Source organism: Periplaneta americana, chromosome 4, assembly GCF_040183065.1.
Source record: "Periplaneta americana isolate PAMFEO1 chromosome 4, P.americana_PAMFEO1_priV1, whole genome shotgun sequence".
NCBI lineage: Eukaryota > Metazoa > Arthropoda > Insecta > Blattodea > Blattidae > Periplaneta > Periplaneta americana.
In genome coordinates, this window is record NC_091120.1 from 23497624 (window position 1) to 23520700 (window position 23077).

The 23077-nt window shown below is 34.9% G+C and overlaps 1 protein-coding gene across 1 annotated transcript in view; it reads right to left on the minus strand.

Moving 5' to 3' along the window:
* Positions 1–5556: 5556 nt before the first annotated feature.
* The window catches only part of LOC138697601 (prion-like-(Q/N-rich) domain-bearing protein 25), a 59259-nt gene continuing 41738 nt past the window's right edge, over positions 5557–23077 (minus strand). Inside the window, exons 11-14 of the mRNA XM_069822982.1 lie at positions 13418–13549; positions 11666–11809; positions 10900–11031; positions 5557–9130 (exon numbers count right to left, since the gene is read on the minus strand). Of these exons, the coding sequence (XP_069679083.1) occupies positions 9033–9130; positions 10900–11031; positions 11666–11809; positions 13418–13549 (506 nt within the window). The 3' untranslated portion in view covers positions 5557–9032. The remainder of the gene's footprint in view (positions 9131–10899; positions 11032–11665; positions 11810–13417; positions 13550–23077) is intronic.

Here is a 23077-nt window from a genome sequence, read left to right on the forward strand (position 1 = left end):
CCGTTTGTTTTCAAGAAAGGAAATCAGAAAATTGTTATTAAATTTTAATTGTTTATTTACAAACGTAGGTACTAATATCAAAATTCTGTTACAGAGAGTTTGTAGAACATGGATTTGCAAATACATTGCAAAAAACTGTTTGAATCTATCTTCAAAAACGGTTAAGATATATCGGTTTTAGTACAATCCTGCATTGGGTATATTTTTTTTCAAATTTGGGCCTCCAATTTTTTTTTTCAAATATTTTTATTTGGTTGAGTTTCCACAGCCATGAGCTCTCTACATACAAAAAATTAATATTTTACACCAAATAGGAAAAAAATTAAAAAAATACCATCCTTTCCCCTTAAGACACGAATCGTAAACTGTTGTATGTAGGCCTACTAAGTATGTGGTATGTAGATGCGAATTTTACATTTTGTTCGTATCGTGTACTAAAATATCCAACGTTTCGAAGCGACACATCGTCTCAATGTTCAGAAAAGACAATGAAAAGAGACTTTTGCTAACGGACTCAGTATACTGGGTGCTTCAGAGGATCCGTATTATTTTTATTTCTCGAAAATGACATAATACTGGATATTCGCGAAAAGAAATTCTCAGCCAAAACCTATATGAAGATGCACATGCTACAGAGGAAGAAGAAAAAGAAGTATGCAAAAAGTTTACGAGTTCCCTTATTGTGTGTTAATTGATTTAACTTGAATGGTTGGATAAGTATGAATATGGAAACAAAACATTAAAAACAAGTCTTCGCAAAATTATTTTTATTGCAAACGGTTTCGTATAAAATAACGTCTGTAATACATGCTTTCGACACTCTTTCACTGACTAATGAAATTTAAGAAATTATCCTACACTACAGATGAAGACTTTGACAAGTATACATATTAATAGCGCCCCTGCAGGCATTCATGTTGATTACAATTATAATAAATAACTGAGAAGCAGTAGAATGTGACCATAACGTCACAGTATTCAATAGCAGTAACTTTACAAGCTGTGAACACATTTTTATTGTTCGCCAATAGTCATTACAAAAGATGAGAATGTTTATATCGGTCATGACTTATATTGTTGAATCTCAATTAATAAACAGATGTAAAAAATGACAAGTTTGCAACAAATAGTAATATGCGTTACAAGAGCGGTATGTTGAAGTTTTCATGTTCGAGGAAAAGTTTGAAAAAGCGAAACGTAGTTGAGCTTTTTTAATTTCCGAGAATTGAAAGAAAACATACCGCTCGTGTATCGTACATTATTTTGCGCGAAGATCGTTTATTACATACCTGAAAGAGGAATTTCTAATTAGTTGCAATGAAATCTCCATCTTGGTTTCTGTTCAATGACGGCAAATTTGCAAAACAAAAATATCTATCTTCAACATTGTTGCTTTAAAATATTTTCTGTGTTTACTATACTCCAGCAGGCCGTGATATACGTCTGTCTTTTTTTCCCCCACGAACTTAAAACAAACGGTAAGGTTATGTAATGATTTAATGATTTACCACAGATTATTAGCAGATTTCAAAGTTGTAGTCCTTTTCACGAAATAAGCAAGCATTTTTTTTTCATTAATTTCTCTTTTTTTTCCTTCCAACCAATTTGTGAATATATTATAGGCTCTTTCATTCCTTGCCCTGGATTTGTCGGGAGCCAGAGAAGCACAGCCTTGTTCCCAATCCTCTTCAACTTCAAGATCCACATCTCCTTCGTTCAAAGTAGCCACCATGATGAGTCTGGAATCTTGTTGATTTTTTCACGGCTTCCTTAATGTTACTTGCATCACGAATGCAGTAACTTTAGTGGAGTTGTAGAGTTTACTTAATTTTTGCAAATATTTAAAAACAATAATTAACAGTGCAATTTAGGTGAAATTGCAGTGGTAAGTTTCCAATTTATAATTATTACTATATTGAACGTCTCTAAATATAATATGTTAAAAGCCTAAAGCAGTAAAATCAATATGTCACTTAAGCGGTAAGAAGAGGGAAATTGTTATGTGTGTTAGGTTGGGAATACTGAATGTGGAATTTTAGACTTTCCGCGGATTGGTTTTGTGCGGAAACCAAGCAAATACGCACGATCTCGCACAAAATTATTTTTTTTATTGCAAAAGATTTCGTATAAAATAACGTCTGTAATACATGTTTTCGACACTCCTTTATTGACTGCTTCTTATATGCTAAATTTAAGAAATTATCCTACATGCAGATGAAGACTTTGACAAGTATACATATTAATAGCGCCCCTGCAGGCATTCGTGTTGATTAAAATTATAATAAATAACTGAGAAGCAATACAGTGTGATCATAACGTCACAGTATTCAATAGCAGTAACTTTACAAGCTATGAACACATTTGTATTCTGTTCGCCAATAGTCATTACAAAAGATGAGAATGTTTATATAGGTCATGACCTTTATTTTTGAATCTCAATTAATAAACATATTTAAAAATGATGAGTTTGCAACAAAAAGTTGTGTCGAGTGCTTTATGTAGAAAAAAAAGCACTACGCACAGTGCCGAATTTAGGCGTAGGCAACCGAGGCAGTTGCCTAGGACGGCAATTTCCAGGGTCGCGGCATTTTCTCTCTCTTTCTCTTCCTTTTTCTTTTTTTACATTTTCATTTTAGAGTGGAATTTGTTTTTAAAACACTTTTTAGTAAATCTTTTCTGAAATTTGTTTTTGTACACCTTGTGGAAGTCGAATATTGTTTTGTTATCATATGGTCGTGGTCGTGGCGAGAGTAAAAGGAAAGTGTGCAGCTGCATAGTTATATTTAATGCTGGTATTATATTACTATACTATGAAAGTGCTTAAATTTAACTACTTGTAATAAACAAGAATGCATTGTTGAAAATCAAATTGGATGTTTGCTTATTATCAGGGAACGGATTTATATGGACTAAAAATATATGAAATATGTAAATATATATGTAGTTATTTTTACCAAAATATGGAATTAAATATGGATTTTTACCAAAATATGGAATTAAATATGGACTTAAAATTATAAAAAAATGACTATGTACGTTAAATATTGGTACATTTTAATCAAACTAAACAAAAAATATAATGGACGTACCTTATCTTCCAATGTAGTTTCAACAAAACACAATTTTTATTGTCTGTTACCATAACAATAGGTTACAAACATTTCTTTCAAGTGCTGAAAAGTGAATCTTCTTCTATTGTCTCTGAGGATAGATTTATACTGACTAAAAGAGCGTTCGACGTCACAAGAAGTAACTGGTACATAATTCAATTTCACAATGTCTGCTGGGGATAAGTCCAAGTTAATCTTCACTGTTGATTCACCACTCATCACAGCAACAACCTTTTGTAGTTCTTCATATCCAGGGTTTTTTGAAAGTACAGTGTCCACCTTAGCTCTTACTGCATCTGCAACTTTACCTCTACCACGATTCAGTTGTTCCACAGTACTATTTATAATTTCAAAACTTTCAGATAGTGAAAGGTGCCTATTTTGGAGACTTTTGAGCGTTTTTATGATGCATGAAAATGTATGCTGAATGTGAGCTAAGTCATTCTTCACACTTATGTCACAGGTAACTGTTTTCGCAGTATCAATTGAGACTGCATCTTCAGAGTCCAATGCAAGGAGAACATTGTTAATAGAGTCTATATGTTCGGCATAATATTCAACTGCTTCTAGCCATGTACCCCATCTAGTTAAAATTGGCTTTGGTGGCAATGGAATTTCAGGGTACATTTCTTTCAACACGTTAACTCTACTGGGAGCTTTGAGAAATACTTTTTTCACTGATGAAATCAACAAATCTACTTTAGGGAAATTGTCTCTGACCACTTCTGCCACACGATGAAATGCATGCGTCACACAAGTAAAATGAGTCAATTTAGGATATACAACAGATAATGCTTGTCCAGCTTTGACCATATAAGGGGCAGCATCGCTAATAAAGAATAACACATTATCGTACATAATACCCTTTGGCCACAGGATACCCATAGCTTCGTTGAACGGTTTAACTATAGTTTTGTTATTGCACTTTTCTAGAACATCACAATGTAAAAGAATTCGTTCAGAATATTGTTCACTTAACAAACCGATAACTACATTACCAACAAGTCTACCTTCTTTGTCGGGAGTCTCATCAATGGAAACCCAAATTGAACTATCTTTAATTTCATCTCTTATCTTCTGTATTGTCTCATCGTAGATGGATGGAGCATACGTCTTCCTAAGTGTTGACTCATCCGGGATTGTATGTTGAGTATATTTTTCAAGGAATTCCCTGAAGACCTTATTCTTTAGTTTGTAGAGAGGAATATCAGCAGAGATGAGAGAACGGCACAGGTCGATGTTAAACTCAGATCTTACATTCGATGTTGTTGGTTGTGTTAAAAACAATTGTCTCTGCTTGGAATTTAGTTGTTTGTTGGCCTGATGTTTACTAGTTGTAATGTGTTGTTGCACCAGGAACTTTTGTGTAGATGATACTGCACACTGACACAAATTACAAAATAATATTTTATTGTCAGTTGATAAACCATCTTCTTTAAATTCTGAAATGTAACTTGTTAGTTTTGATTTTAAATTGACTGAATGACGTACTTTTGGCATATTTACCGTCTTTATAGTATGATTTACAAAACTGAACCTATGTGTACTCTGACTGGCATTTAACTGTTGAGCTGCACAACTGAAGTCTGTTAAAAATTTTAAATTAAATTAATACAGTTTTGTAACTTACTTTCCCATTGTTGATAGGACTGCTAATTTTCAAATAACTCTGATGTTAAAGGGATTACTGAACATGTGTTTAAATCTCTATTGTTGAAATGTATTTTTAAAAGTTAATGGAATTTTGTTTTGTTTTATTGTTAAACCTAATATAATATGGACTGTTTTATATGAAATATGGAAAATATATGGAAATTAACGAAAATATGTACTAAACTCTAAAATATGGAAAAATATGGAAAATAAAAGTAGGATTTTTCAACCCTACACATTGTGAAACATAAAGATAATGCAAAATATAAATTATATTAGCTTTATAAGTAAATATGTATTTACATATAAATCCTTTCCCTGCTTATTATATTATCGCTATGAATAGTAATCACAACTCTGTTATTTTACCAATATAATATATCGTCAACAATACTATTTAATCATTTTCCAGCATGTGCACTATATAATTCGATATGAAAGGTTTATTCCGCAAAGAGTTAGAGTGTATTTTTCAATTTACTTTACATTTCCTATGGAAGGAAGAAATAATCGTAATAATTATCCACCAACAAAAGCAGTGCTTAAAAATAAAATTCAGCCTGCCTTTCACAAAGGACTCAATTTTGTTTCAATATGGATAAGTTTGAATGTACAGTGTTACTATAAATGATCTTTCCGATTACAAACTTGAATAACTATCGTTAGGAGAGACTTAGAAACATGATATTGGTATCAATGGAAAGAGAAACTCAAATATTTTTGTTATCCATTCGGTTAAATTACATGTGCTACTCTTAAATCAGCAAAAATTAGAAAACATGAAATTGGTATCCACAGAAACAGAAACTCCAACAATTTTTTAATTCTTTCACTGGAAAACATGAAACATGAAACAGAAAGAGTAAGTAAGTAAGTCACATGTGCTCAATGTGAGCTCCTTGTGTCACACGACACACATCAAGTCTGTAGTCAATTTCCTGCCATACACGTTGTAGCATTGGACCATCCACCAGTGCAATGGCCTGTGTGATGCGGACACGAAGATCCTCAATGGTAAGTGGTAATGGTGGCTGATACATTTGTTGTTTTATAAAAACCCACAGAAAAAAATCACAAGGAGTGAGGTCGGGGGAATGTGGAGGCCAATGCAAACATTCTAAATCTTCACGGCCACACGTCTAATCCATCTCCTCTGAAGTCGTGTATTCAGTTCGTTTCTGACATCTAAGTGGTAATGGGGTGGAGCCCCGTCCTGCTGAAAAATGAGACCTTTGATGTCCTGTTCCAGTTGTGGAAGAAGCCACGTTCTTAGTCATAACATGGCCAACATTGAACAAGTTTATATAAATGCACATTTAACGTGAGTTTAATATAGCAATTACTTTGTTTTTTAGAACTTTGAACATGTATTTATATTAGGCGATTATCAAAATGGCCATGACTAGACCACGATAATGACGTGACTCCGATTTGTGCCGAAGTCTGTATTTCTCGTTAGCCACGGTGTAGGGCCTAACTTGAGGAGCCTGGGACTTAGAAAACTCACAACGAAAAGTATATGATATAGTAATTAATTTCTCTTAACAAAGAGTGTTTCATCATTACAGCGTCTCTGTCTCTTTTGTTAGTTTATTATAAAATGCAATGCAGAATATTACAAAACGTATTTTTGAACTTGAACATAACTCATCATTATGTTTTTATTTTAATCAGTAACTTGTTCTTCTATTTCAAGTCCTCCATTTCCGAAAAAAATAAATTGTAGATACTGAATATTAAAAAATCCGTCCATAAAGTTCAGGATAAAGTTATATAGAAAGACAAACTGCATGTCCAAAACCATTCTGTGTATTAGAACTTCTTATAACAGAAAGTCAATCTTGGGAGAAAAAAAAACGCGATAATAATAATAAAAAAAAACACTTCAGAGTACTATCACAGTTTAGTATATACAGTCACGAAGCTCAATACGTAGGGGATATGCATCCATAGATAATTGATAACCACTAAGATCGCTAATATCGCCAATGAATAGGAATTATATAGAATGGACACTGAGCGAATTTTCCTGTGTTTTCTTTCTCTGTGCGCCGGCGTTTAGTTCCACTTTCAAGCGCTAGAGGTTAGTGTAATCTGCTCGATTACACGCTAATATAATAATTGAGAGTAGAGTTGAGACAATGGATCCAAACATCGCCTACCTTGTTGCATAATCCAGTAACGCTTTGCTTCAAATAAATTCAAGTTAACAGCTTTTCCTTATTTCTCAGTGACAAACTAATTGTAATATTTGTTTATATTTTAGATATAATAAAATAAAAAAATAAAATAATATAATACATTATAAAATTATGTAGACCTATCAAATTTGTTTAATATTTATATACAATGTAATATAGGTAAATGGTTTTACTTCTCATAAGAGTTTTGTTTTTCCATTTTCAGCGCAATCAAATCATTATTTATTTTAATTGTTGTTGGGGTCAACGTCTCAACTCTCATTATAAAGGAACTCTAGAGTCTAGACATTACAGTTAATGACGGATTTATTATTTCATAGGTCCAATTTATTTTATTTGAGTGCATAAGGGTTTGGAATTGAACGGGTTACATCAGCTTCTTGTCTATGCGGATGACGTGAATATGTTAGGAGAAAATACACAAACGATTAGGGAAAACACGGAAATTTTACTTGAAGCAAGTAGAGCGATCGGTTTGGAAGTAAATCCCGAAAAGACAAAGTATATGATTATGTCTCGTGATCAGAATATTGTACGAAATGGAAATATAAAAATTGGAGATTTATGCTTCGAAGAGGTGGAAAAATTCAAATATCTTGGAGCAACAGTAACAAATATAAATGACACTCGGGAGGAAATTAAACGCAGAATAAATATGGGAAATGCCTGTTATTATTCGGTTGAGAAGCTCTTATCATCCAGTCTGCTGTACAAAAATCTGAAAGTTAGAATTTATAAAACAGTTATATTACCGGTTCTTCTGTACGGTTGTGAAACTTGGACTCTCACTCTGAGAGAGGAACATAGGTTCAGGGTGTTTGAGAATAAGGTGCTTAGGAAAATATTTGGGGCTAAGCGGGATGAAGTTACAGGAGAATAGAGAAAGTTACACAACACAGAACTGCACGCATTGTATTCTTCACCTGACATAATTAGGAACATTAAATCCAGACGTTTGAGATGGGCAGGGCATGTAGCACGTATGGGCGAATCCAGAAATGCATATAGAGTGTTAGTTGGAAGACCGGAGGGAAAAAGACCTTTAGGGAGGCCGAGACGTAGATGGGAGGATAATATTAAAATGGATTTGAGGGAGGTGGGATATGATGATAGAGACTGGATTAATTTTGCACAGAATAGGGACCGCTGGCGGGCTTATGTGAGGGCGGCAGTGAACCTTCGGGTTCCTTAAAAGCCATTTGTAAGTAAGTAAGTAAGCATAATGTACCTAGATGTATTAATTGTATGTCTGTTAAATTTCCGCTGTGTCGACTGCTAGCTGGTGTGGTGTCAGCGCCAACTCCTGGGAGAAAGCAGAATCTCACACTCAAACTGGTTTGAAGGTCATTGAAATCAGTCCTGCTACATCAAAGGTACCGACGCGAAGTGTCCATACTGTATAATTATCTATACTCTGCTACCGCCTCATTACAGACAATGCGTTATAGTACCGGCACAGTCTATTGTTCCTAGTACCCTCACAACTCAAGCTTCGTGACTGTATATACTAGACTGTAGTACTAGAGCGTTTTATATAAAAAAGAAATATGTACCTTTGTTCTGGCAATAAAGTATTATTATTATTATTATTATTATTATTATTATATACTAAAATGGGAAATAAAACATGGAAGGTCACTCGAAAGATACAATAGCTTTAGAAATCGAAACAGGCGATAACTTAAGCCTTGAAATAGAAAAGAAGAATAAGAATATCGAAACCATGATGAGATGTGACTCGGAACTTGTTGCACTGAGAATAAATGTCACTTAACAAACTATCATGAATGATTGTTTAGTGTTTATTCTTTAAATATGGCAGACTTGAGCTACAAATACTTCAATTGTTAAGTAGTAAGGCCTCCGTTTGCATAGTAAGGAATATCCCATGACGTCACATAATACGTCACGCAATTCCTTCGGTCGATACAACAGCATGCTTGTAAGTCGCGTGAATATAGTTGCGTGGTGGAATTTCGTTTCCTTTAGTCGTTACAGTAACTGTTGGGTACAGCGAAGTTTCTTCCATCGATCAAGGTCTTCCTGTTGTCCATCCATCACGCGTGTCCTACTTCCACAGCGTGAGGACCGTGTCATGCAGGACCACCCCGATCACCAGACAGACTCCCGTTATGATCGTGGACGATGACACCCGAGCGCTTGAACCTGAAATTGACAACACTTCATCCATTTCTAATCCATATACAGGGTGATTCAGAAGAAGGTGGTTGACCAGTAAGTTTTTCTTTCTCTTGTGACCGCTCCTGAAGAAACATTTTATATTTGAAGTAAGAATTAATATAGCATTATAAAAATGATATATTACTGTAGATTATAGTCAGCTGAATCAATGTGTAGGATTATTTAAACATTGTGAGACAATAACAATGCTACAGGGGCTTTCCCATTTTCGCATTTATTTTCATATTTCTCCTTCCTGGCTCACTCGACCAGTGATATCAACACTAAATTGTGAAAATTAATGTCTATGACAGAAAATAGTTCATGGAAATAATAATAGAAATAAGTTATAGAAAACATCAATTATAATATAATAAAATAATAGGACATATATTTAACTTAATTACTGTTCTTGTTAGGAATATAAATAATGAGAAATAATTGTGTTATAATTCAATTTATTCAAATTTAATTTTGTATTGAATTTAACTTTCAGTTTATTTTGTTTATAATATATCAATGTGTAATATGTATTCCTGTAATTACACAAGTATTTTTTATGAAATTTCTCATTTAGGCCCTTTTTCTATGTTGTAATTTCTTGCTTAATATATATTAAAACAATATATCATGACTTCATAGTGTTTTTCCAAATACACGTTTGTTTTCTGAGCAGTTAATGAGGATTATTTTAGTGTCACGGAATTAGGAAACCATTATTACGGAATTTGGATCCCTGTCACGGATTTAGGAGCCACTGTATAACAACGAATAATCATATACGAGGCGCATCCAGAAAGTAAGCTTCCCGATTTTTCTTTCTTGAAAGTAAACGTAATTAGCCGTGTCAGTTGCGCATGCGTAACAGATCTATGACGTATCAATCATATGCCAGCCGGACAGGTCCCGCCTGGTGCCAGTAGCGTGGCAGCAGTGGTCCTAAATGGAAACTCTTATTCCTTCTCCCGCTGCCTGCGAGGTTCGGTCGGTGATAAAGTTCTTTAATGCACAAAGCATTGCGCCAATTGAAATTCATCGGCAGCTCTGTCAGGTCTATGGGCCGAATATATCTATATCTCTCTCTCACTCTCCCTCTCCCTCTCTGTCTCTCAGTCTCTCTCTCTGTGTCTCTCTCTGTGTCTCCGTCTCTGTCTCTCTCGCTCTCTTTTGCACCTCAAGAAATTCCTGTCCTCCGGTGAGCGTTTTGGCAACGACGAAGAGCTGAAGACGTACAGTATGTCACAAGCTGGTTCCATTCACAGGCGGCAGAGTTCTACGACAGAGGGATACAAAAGTTGATCCCACGATACGACAAGTGTCTCAATTCTGATGGTGGCTATGTTGAAAAATAGCTGAAACATTGCTGTACCTGTTGCCAATAAATGTTTTCCTGAAAGTGTGTGTTCTTTTTTTTTAAATAGGGAAACTTACTTTCTGAATGCGCCTCGTATTATATACCAAACTTGTGAAACTGTTGACACTGAATGTTGTAAAAACTGTAGCTAAAGGTCCAACTAACGTCATTTAGGTGTGATTTGAAAATTTTTAGTACAATTTTGGCATAAATATAGACTTTATGAAATAAGTCACGGAACTAGGCAACCTTACTCTATTGTATGGTACCATACTATATGTGTGAATTTATATATATGTATTGTATTGTAGCCTATTCCATTGCATTGCAATATACGTATTGCATTGTATTGTATTGTAGGCCTATATGTGATTGTTGGATTACTTGCTTATTTACTCACTTTTGCAGTCAAGATCTTCTGTCTGCACGTAGTCATACGTACATAGGCACTTTCCGTTTTGACATTGAACTCTGTCAGTCTGATTCGATTCCAAATAACACTGCATATTTTTTTCGCATACATCACCCAAAACTGAAATATATTCAGAGAAACCTAAATTAATAACGTTGGTGTAAGCCTTGTAAAATGGAACGAAAGACTATTTGCTGTTAAAATGTTTAAACGAATTACTTCAATAATAATAATAATAATAATAATAATAATAATAATAATAATAATAATAAATTGTTTCTGAAAATAAAGTATATGCTTTCACGTGTTAAATCTGGGATGTTCCAGGGGAACCGGAAATCTAGGAGAAAATCCCTGTGTTACCAGGACCTCAGGCTTGTCCAACACAAGTTATAAATTTGAGGTACGTCGGGGATCGAACCTGGGTCCACACGATTATACGTCCAGCTCCCTAACTACTAGACCACCGTGGCGGCGCTTGTCAAATATAAAACAGAAAAGAAATGAAATGATTGAATACCGTAATATGAATCGCGTAAATTTTCATTTAGGAGTCAGACAAGAGCTGAATTATAATCTTGTTGAATTAGAAACGCCGTACGCTCTAGAGAGACATGTATAAATGGCGACTTTCGAATTTCTTTATTGGTACGTATTGTTATTATTATCATTATCATTATAATCATCATTATTTTGCAACATTAATTAAATTTTTATTATAAAGGTTATCACTTGTTTTATGTAAGGAACTTACATCTCTTTTCTACGCAGATGTGATTTCGAAAATGGTAGTTATCTGTACACAAACACAGACCCATCAGGCAAGCACTTCCTTCTTTTCCGAGGGCGTCTATGCATTGTACATCTTCTTCACAATCATCTCCAAACGTTGAAGCAACTGAAAAGCAATTCGTTCCATTATAAATACGTAGGCCTATAATTATAAAATTTCACATTTTAAGCTCCGTTAACAATCATATCGTCGCCTCTCAGACTAAGAGATGTAGTTTACATGACCGGAGTATCTCTAAAATCGATTTTTTGGAGTTAGTCTCTTCGTCTGGAAGGTGGCAATATGGCTGTTATTGAATAATATTGACAGATTCATAAAAAATAGCAGTTGCTTTTAAATAATTTCATATATATTAAAAATCGATAATGTGTTAAATTGAAAAAATCATATTAAAGAAATTACCCCCAAACTAAATTTAGCATGTTTTGCTATTAGATCTATGCAAAAAGATAGTAAATATCATTACCTTAAAAACAATATATTTTGCATATTTCCAATCGGTAATGAGTTTTGGAATAATATTCTGGGGAAATTCCACAGATAGAAACAGTATATTCCTACTACAAAAAAGAGTAATTAGAATAATAGTAGGAGCCAAATCTAGGGAATCATGTAGCACTATTAAAAAAAAACTACAAATAATGCCCGTGGCTTGTCAGCATATTTTTTCATTAATAATCTTCCTCGTATGTAATCGTGAAAACTTTGTAACTAGGCCTATGTATGTATGTATGTATGTATGTATGTATGTATGTATGTATGTATGTATGTATGTATGTATGCATGCATGCATGTATGTATGCATATTTTTCCCTCTATATCCACAGACCTCAAAGTGGGCTGACAACCGTCAAGCAACCAACGTTGAGTGTACACTAACTCTGTGTGACTTAAATTGTGGTTTTCTGTTAACGAACAGTGACGTGTAAAGTTGATTTGAATAATTTCGAGGGAAAAATTGTTTCGAGGCCGGGTATCGATCCCGGGACCTTTGGTTTAACGTACCAACGTTCTACCAACTGAGCTACCCGGGAACTCTACCAGACGCCGATTCAATTTTTCCCTCTATATCGACAGACCTCAAAGTGGGCTGACAACCGTCAAGCAACCAAAGTTGAGTGCACACTAACTCTGTGTGACTTAAATTGTGGTTTTCTGTTAACGAACAGTGACGTGTATTATGCAAATCAAGCTTTCAGGTATAACTCCCTGTAAAGTTGATTTGAATAATTTCGAGGGAAAAATTGTTTCGGGGCCGGGTATCGAACCCGGGACCTTTGGTTTAACGTACCAACGCTCTACCAACTGAGATACCCGAGAACTCTACCAGACGCCGATTCAATTTTTCCCTCTATATCCACAGACCTCAAAGTGGGCTGACAACCGTCAAGCAACCAACGTTGAGTGCACACTAACTCTGTGTGACTTAAATTGTGGTTTTCTGTTAACGAACAGTGACGTGTATTATGCAAATCAAGCTTTCAGGTATAACTCCCTGTAAAGTTGATTTGAATAATTTCGAGGGAAAAATTGTTCCGAGGCCGGTTATCGAACCCGGGACCTTTGATTTAACGTACCAACGCTCTACCAACTGAGCTACCCGGGAACTCTAGCAGACACCGATCCAATTTTTCCTCTATATCCACAGACCTCAAAGTGGGCTGACAATCAATCGTCCATTTGTTATACAAATTTTGAAAATGACCCACTTACTTTGTAAACACTTGCTGCCTTCTTCATTCTGAACTGTGCCGTCCACACATGCACATTTCTGTTCACTTTCACTGCAGTAGGAGGAATGGATATGCCCACAGCCACTGTCACTAGAACATGCTCCTCCAATACCTGAAAAACAAGTATTTCGACTAACATGGAACGTGAGTGACAACAGACCTATACAGTTAAATAAACTGTAAGGACAGCAGGCTAGATTTAAACTTATTTACTGGATTCATATAGGTTTGGTCGTAACTGATTACTTGTTGATGACTTCATTAAAGCGTTTGGCAGCGTTAGGAGTTTAAGGGAGAACATAGGCTATATCCTCTTCTACATTTCCTTTATCGGTTACTTAGCGACATTGTATTAACAACACGGTCATGTTATAGAATTGGTGATAACTAAGTATACCACGGAACTTTATGCACTAATAAATCTGAAAATATGCATACAACTATGCAGTAAAAACTGTTGAAATATGCGCTAAAATTGGTAAAAAAAAATAAATTTAAAGGTTTAATAATACGATATAAATTAAAATAATTTAAAGTAATAATTGAAACAGAGAAATCATAAACTCCCTAACTCCAGTAAACAAAATTTTACAGGAGAGAGAAAAAACTAATTATTTCTCTTACTTACTTACTTACTTACTTACTTACTGGCTTTTAAGGAGCCCGGAGGTTCATTGCCGCCCTCACATAAGCCCGCCATTGGTCCCTATCCTGAGCAAGATTAATCCAGCCTCTATCATTATATCCCACCTCCCTCAAATCCATTTTAATATTATCTTCCCATCTACGTCTCGGCCTCCCTAAAGGTCTTTTTCCCTCCGGCCTCCCAACTAACACTCTATATGCATTTCTGGATTCGCCCATACGTGCTACATGCCCTACCCATGTCAAACGTCTGGATTTAATGTTCCTAATTACGTCAGGTGAAGAATACAATGCGTGCAGTTCTGTGTTGTGTAATTTTCTCCATTCTCCTGTATCGTCATCCCTCTTAGCCCCAAATATTTTCCTAAGCACCTTATTCTCAAACACTTTTAACCTATGTTCCTCTCTGTCTTACTAACTTTAAATATTATACATTCATATTATTGTGTAAAATTACATTCTTTATTAATTAAATACTTCAAAACCTAAATTTTTACATTGTCTTACGTTACAATTTGAAATAAACACTGCTGGAGTTAGTGGTTTTCTGACTTCCACAGTATAGGAATTAAGAAAAGTGAATAAATATGAGCCATGTGAAGAAAAAGAATATAAGTATATCATAATTCCCGTATGAAACATTGGAATATAGGCTACGAGAAAATGGAAATTTATTATTAAGATTAACATTGCTACATTGATAGAAAATCACAAATTACCATGAAGCACATCAAAATACACAAATAAAACCACAAACAATATTAAAATGTTAACACAGTCTCATTCATGTTAAGGATTCTGTTTTTTTCTCTCACTCTCATGTTCTTCCTGTGCATCTAGATTCTAGATTATTACTGTCCGCAAACAGAGTTTGGTAATTCATCCTACTTTCCTCAGAAATAAACTGCATTAAATTTTGCAAGTCCTTTTGCTTTCTTCTTTCAATGGCAATGCTGAATTGTACTTTAGTTGATTGGGGAATGATTCATCTGTATTGGGTTTCTGGAAGTTAATCGACTCGATATTGTGTCTTTAATAGGCTTACTTACATGGATTTCATAGATTTTTGTGATATTCTGAATACCGTATCTTGTCACTTTACTCAGCTGGTTGAGCGATAGTGTTGCCACCTACCGGGAAATTAAGCTCGGAATGCAAAAACTCTCTTATTCCATGGAGTAAGTGGAATTCTGACTTCCACGAGTTTCAAAACAGCCCCCTGAATGCAGATGAATGTCGATATTAGTGTATTCTTGCCTTCCACGCATGCGGGACAATAAAAAAAGCATCATCCAGCCCATAATTCAATTTTGTCAAAAATTGGAGTTAGTGGGTTTTTGATCTCCCTGTCTCAATTGTTACGAAGTCATATTGCACAGAAGATAATTTTCCTATCAATAGAAAAACACTTGTTTTCAGAAACTCATTTCTTTAATAAAACTTTTCCGCTACTTTTTTCTTTCGACATGTCAGCAGTTAAACTTGTTAAATAGAGCTCAAAATGTCTTCAGAAATAAGCTCCGTAAGTGACGGTAAAACCTCGTGAATCACTTTGTATATACATTTAAAAGGAAAAACCCTCGAAATAGCTTATGCAGTACTTACTTACTTATTGGCTTTTAAGGAACCCGGAGGTTCATTGCCGTCCTGACATAAGCCCGCCATAGGTCCCTATCCTGAGAAAGATCAATCCAGTCTCTATCATCGTATCCCACCTCCCTCAAATCCATTTTAATATTATTTTTCTATCTACGTCTCGGCCTCCCTAAAGGTCTTTTTCCCTCCGGCCTCCCACCTAACACTCTATATGCATTTCTGGATTCGCCCATACGTGCTACATGCCCTGCCCATCTCAAACGTCTGGATTTAATGTTCCTAATTATGTCAGGTGAAGAATACAATGCGTCCAGTTCTGTGTTGTGTAACTTCCTCCATTCTCCTGTAACTTCATCCCTCTTAGCCCCAAATATTTTCCTAAGCACCTTATTCTCAAACACCCTTAACCTATGTTCCTCTCTCAAAGTGAGAGTCCAAGTTTCACAACCATACAGAACAACCGGTAATATAACTGTTTTATAAATTTTAACTTTCAGATTTTTGACAGCAGACTGGATGATAAATGCTTCTCAATCGAATAATATCAGGCATTTCCCATATTTATTCCGTGTTTAATTTCCTCCCGAGTATCATTTGTATTTGTTACGTTGCTCCCAGGTATTTGAATTTTTCCATCTCTTCAAAGGATAAATTTCCAATTTTTGTATTTCCATTTAGTACAATATTCTCGTGACGAGACATAATCTTATACTTTGTCTTTTCGGGATTTACTTGCAAACCTATCTCTTTACTTGCTTCAAGTAAAATTCCCGTGTTTTCCCTAATCGTTTGTGGATTTTCTCCTAACATATTCACGTCATCCGCGCTTATGCAGTTATGCAAAATAAAGTTGGCTTCATTCGAATGTTGTTGTTGTTGTTTTCTAATGCCAGGCGTTTGACAATAAAGTCATTTGACCTCTTGCACTTCAATATTTTTCAAAGATATTATCATGGCCAGCTACTGAAGCACAGATTTTGAGGTGTTCCGAATCCATTTCTTGGTTTGAGTTGCACAATGGGCAGTTAGGGGACTGATATATTCCAATTCTATGCAGGTGTTTGGCCAAACAATCATGGCCTGTTGCCAATCTAAATGCAGCTACAGACGATTTTCGTGGTAAATCGGGAATTAACTGTGGATTTTGATGCAGAGAGTTCCATTTTTTCCCTTGAGATTGTGTTATCAAATTTTGTTTGTTGAAGTCTAAGTATGTAGATTTAATAAATCAATTCGAATGTAAAAAACATAATCAGCAAAGTTCCACCTAACATTTGTCGTACATTTGGGGTAAAATTCAGAAAAAGTCAAGTCAGGTAGGCCTACTGAGATCAAACAGAATTCGGACTTACGCCTGGGAGCACGAGTCTCGCTCGCTAACTTCGGTAACCTTACAAGGTGCTCTGAAGGCAGTTGGCTCCACGACAACTGGTTACGAATATCTCACTATGAGTAAAAATAAAGACTCAAGACAGTTAAGAATTTTGAGTATTACAATGTTTGAGATAGTATACAATGAGATGAACTCGTCTGAAGCACTGTACAACGGAGCCTAATGTGACCTCAGACTGCACAATAATATATTCATACCGAGATGGGTTATCAAGAACACTTGCGTGACTCGTGTACACACATTACTTGAACAATGCTCGTGATTGCTCCATGTGAATTATACGGGATACAATCTGATAACAATACCGCGAGTCTTTAGTTTAAGCTCTTAAGTTATGAGATGTAATTACAGCGATTGAAGAAGGGAATTGATTTTTCACATGTGTGCCATTTTTCACACTGGCTTAAAAGGAAGGCGCGTTTTTACCATAAAACCAGTGGCGGCTGATTGACTGAGGCAAGTGAGCCCGGGCCTCAGTCACTTGGCTTAACTGAAATCAAATTTTGTGTTTTTATATAATGTATTAGTTATTTGAATGAAGCATATATCGCTGTAGAAGCATTTGAAAACTTTGATGTATATAGACCTGTTTTGCAGTAAAATTTGTTCCTGAGGCCGGGATCGCTCGTGCCGGGTCTGGTTTGTGATGTATATAGACCTGTTTTGCAGTAAAATTTGTTCCTGAGGCCGGGATCGCTCGTGCCGGGTCTGGTTTGTGATGTATATAGACCTGTTTTGCAGTAAAATTTGTTCCTGAGGCCAGAATCGTTCGTGCCGGGTTTGGCTTAATGCATTTCATGTCCTTTCGCGGGCTTTGAGTTTACGCTTAAAACGTTGTAGCTGAGGCACAATTCGGCTGGCCTGGTCAGGTTTCACTCGTCCCATCCATGGGCCGGCCTCAAGGGTAGAGTGGGGTGGGAATAGCAGTGGTGACTTGTTTTCCTAACTAGGCCATAAAAAACAAAATTCCAGCTCTTTGGCAGGCAGAGACCCACTCGATTCTCTCCCCTTATGTCTCAGTTTATGATGTAAGCGAGGGTGTTGTACTATTGTACTTCGTAGTACTGTAGTGAATCTGGGCCAATGTTGTTATGTATTTTGGGAAAATATAAACAGAAACAAATGCGAGAAATAATGCTGGAGAAGTTAATTCATTGTTAGAGTGTCCTTTTTCAAGAAGAAATAATATTGAAAGAAAGTAAGTTTTAAATAAAGAGAGAGACTACCGAGATATCTACGACATCGCTGATAATTTTTCTGACACATAATCTTAAAACGCGAGTTTCTATTGCATCCTGGTATGGGCAACATAAATGGTTATGTGGTAATGTGATGCAAAATAAACTTCTCTTGGCCTTGTTTGTTGCTGTCAAAGGAAAAAAATAAAAAGAAAAGAAAGAAAGGGGAATTTCAACACATAATATGGGATGCTTCATCACACTGAAACAATCACTGAAACTCAGAGCATGACAGCTTATTTGGTGAGTGAAATTATTATTTTTCATTGATAGTAATAAGAATAGACTAATAATAGTAATAATAATAATACAGTAATAATGATATTAATAATATAATAACAATAATAATTAATACCATAAACAAACATTTCATATCGGAGGCACTTAAACTAGTTGCATCTGGCCTCACCGAGGATTTTGATCACCGGCCGCTACTGTATAAAACGTTTAAAATTTCCTCCCCCTCAGGAAACCATATAAGCAGCAAACACAGTCTACATCTGCGAGTAGGGGAGAAGTGGGTACAGTGAGACAGGAAGAACAGTGAGACATTTTTTATTAGATGGTAAATTTTGATGTTGAAATGTTTGTAACAGTGGAGTTGTATGTTGCATGAGTAAAGTAACAGTATTTTCATACTCGATTTGATTCTAGTTATAAAGCTGAGTGATGAAAAAATAATTCGTAATTTTTCACTCTAGAAGTAAAAATTTGTCTTGTGTTTAATGAAGGTTATTTTGGATGTACAAATTAAATAGAAATATGAATATTTTGTTACATAATACTATGGTATTTGACGTTATGTTTGGCAAAGTTTCGTCTTTCGTGTTTTGATTTTGAAGTGATGGCGCCATTTTTAAACGAACTATGCGTAAAGGGAACAGTGAGACATGCCATTGAAGGGTACACTGAGACGTCTCACTGTTCCCATTTACCAATGATTTGCAAGAATAAACTGTAATTATCAGGGAACGGATTTATATGGACTAAAAATATATTAAATATGTAAATATATATGTAGTTATTTTTACCAAAATATGGAATTAAATATGGATTTTTACCAAAATATGGAATTAAATATGGACTTAAAATTATAAAAAAATGACTATGTACGTTAAATATTGGTACATTTTAATCAAACTAAACAAAAAATATAATGGACGTACCTTATCTTCCAATGTAGTTTCAACAAAACACAATTTTTATTGTCTGTTACCATAACAATAGGTTACAAACATTTCTTTCAAGTGCTGAAAAGTGAATCTTCTTCTATTGTCTCTGAGGATAGATTTATACTGACTAAAAGAGCGTTCGACGTCACAAGAAGTAACTGGTACATAATTCAATTTCACAATGTCTGCTGGGGATAAGTCCAAGTTAATCTTCACTGTTGATTCACCACTCATCACAGCAACAACCTTTTGTAGTTCTTCATATCCAGGGTTTTTTGAAAGTACAGTGTCCACCTTAGCTCTTACTGCATCTGCAACTTTACCTCTACCACGATTCAGTTGTTCCACAGTACTATTTATAATTTCAAAACTTTCAGATAGTGAAAGGTGCCTATTTTGGAGACTTTTGAGCGTTTTTATGATGCATGAAAATGTATGCTGAATGTGAGCTAAGTCATTCTTCACACTTATGTCACAGGTAACTGTTTTCGCAGTATCAATTGAGACTGCATCTTCAGAGTCCAATGCAAGGAGAACATTGTTAATAGAGTCTATATGTTCGGCATAATATTCAACTGCTTCTAGCCATGTACCCCATCTAGTTAAAATTGGCTTTGGTGGCAATGGAATTTCAGGGTACATTTCTTTCAACACGTTAACTCTACTGGGAGCTTTGAGAAATACTTTTTTCACTGATGAAATCAACAAATCTACTTTAGGGAAATTGTCTCTGACCACTTCTGCCACACGATGAAATGCATGCGCCACACAAGTAAAATGAGTCAATTTAGGATATACAACAGATAATGCTTGTCCAGCTTTGACCATATAAGGGGCAGCATCGCTAATAAAGAATAACACATTATCGTACATAATACCCTTTGGCCACAGGATACCCATAGCTTCGTTGAACAGTTTAACTATAGTTTTGTTATTGCACTTTTCTAGAACATCACAATGTAAAAGAATTCGTTCAGAATATTGTTCACTTAACAAACCGATAACTACATTACCAACAAGTCTACCTTCTTTGTCGGGAGTCTCATCAATGGAAACCCAAATTGAACTATCTTTAATTTCATCTCTTATCTTCTGTATTGTCTCATCGTAGATGGATGGAGCATACGTCTTCCTAAGTGTTGACTCATCCGGGATTGTATGTTGAGTATATTTTTCAAGGAATTCCCTGAAGACCTTATTCTTTAGTTTGTAGAGAGGAATATCAGCAGAGATGAGAGAACGGCACAGGTCGATGTTAAACTCAGATCTTACATTCGATGTTGTTGGTTGTGTTAAAAACAATTGTCTCTGCTTGGAATTTAGTTGTTTGTTGGCCTGATGTTTACTAGTTGTAATGTGTTGTTGCACCAGGAACTTTTGTGTAGATGATACTGCACACTGACACAAATTACAAAATAATATTTTATTGTCAGTTGATAAACCATCTTCTTTAAATTCTGAAATGTAACTTGTTAGTTTTGATTTTAAATTGACTGAATGACGTACTTTTGGCATATTTACCGTCTTTATAGTATGATTTACAAAACTGAACCTATGTGTACTCTGACTGGCATTTAACTGTTGAGCTGCACAACTGAAGTCTGTTAAAAATTTTAAATTAAATTAATACAGTTTTGTAACTTACTTTCCCATTGTTGATAGGACTGCTAATTTTCAAATAACTCTGATGTTAAAGGGATTACTGAACATGTGTTTAAATCTCTATTGTTGAAATGTATTTTTAAAAGTTAATGGAATTTTGTTTTGTTTTATTGTTAAACCTAATATAATATGGACTGTTTTATATGAAATATGGAAAATATATGGAAATTAACGAAAATATGTACTAAACTCTAAAATATGGAAAAATATGGAAAATAAAAGTAGGATTTTTCATCCCTACACATTGTGAAACATAAAGATAATGCAAAATATAAATTATATTAGCTTTATAAGTAAATATGTATTTACATATAAATCCTTTCCCTGGTAATTATATTACATTTACCGGTAACTAACATTAAAAATGAACATACTAGTAACCAATTTAGGAACTATAGCTTAAAATAATGGATACCTTACATTTTAATGGTTTTTTAAATAAAAAATTGTTCACAAATTTTTAAGAGAATATTAAAAATAATAAAGAATTATATTAAATTCTTATAATTATAAGCTTTGTTGTCACCAAAAATTCATTTTATTTTTTCGCAATAGTTTGAAAAGTCATGGAAAATTCACTTTTCCAAATGTTCCAGATGTTTCAATGGTTTCGAAGTCAGACATCAAAATGATTCTAAATAAGTCTACAGAATATGGCAAGATAAAGAGACAGCAAGCTTCATTTTCTTTTGAAATAAATGTAAATCATTTACAATGTCCGTTAATAGACACTGTGGTGTCTCACTGTACCCTCCTGAATGGGAACAGTGAAACATTTGCATTTTTTTGACAAACACGCATTACATATTATGTCGTTTATCTATTAACATTTCTATTTATGTATTATTGTACTCCATGTTTTAATGTGTAATTCTTTTGCACTTGATTTTAAAAATACTTGAAATTTCACTTGCATACAAATGTCTTAATATTTTGTGTCTCACTGTACCCACTACTCCCCTATGTCCTACCTGGGATTCAAACCCTGATCGTTATTTTTACGCAGATTGAGAACAGTGGTACTATAATCTCTGTGTATAGGTCATACAGGATTCCACAAAGGTTAATGTTTCTTGTACTGTGCCTTGCAAAATGGTGAATTCATTCGTTCATACTTTTCTGTCCAAGGACAGGTCCTTCACTACACACCCAGCATTCTCCAATCTTTCCTCTTCGTCTCTGAATGTGTTTTCTCTTAATAATCCATTTTGAATCTTTCGTACACTACTTTTAACATTTGAATATAAATAATTGATTAAATGACGATCTTACCATATCTAGCATACTAGAGAGATAATTTCACACAACATAGAACAAACATACATACACAACAATGACCACAACAAATATGCAGACAACATATTATACTGGCACAGATACGTAGACGACATAATCATACTATACAAAGGAAACAAACGACAAATACAAAATTACACCAATACATAAACAAAATAGACCCAAAACTCCAATACGCACTGGAACTTGAAAACAATAACTCCATAAATTTCCTAGACATCACCATAACAAAAGTTGACAACAAACACACCTTCAAAATATACAGAAAACCAACCACCACCACACACACATACACAACACATCTAATCACCCCACACAACACAAACATGCTGCATTCAGGACAATGGTACACAGATTACTCAACATACCCATGAGCCAACAACACTACAATGAAGAAGTGAACACAATCAAATACATAGCACAAGAAAATGGTTACAACTCAAACATAATAGATAACATCACAGTCCGGTATATACAGTCACGAAGCTCAATACGTAGTAAATATGCATACATTAGATAGTTGCTCACCACTAGGATCGCTAATATCGCCTCATTACAGGCAATGCAAAATAGTACTGGCACAGTCTATTGTTTCTAGCACCTTCAAAACTCAAGCTTCATGACTGTATATAGTAGAC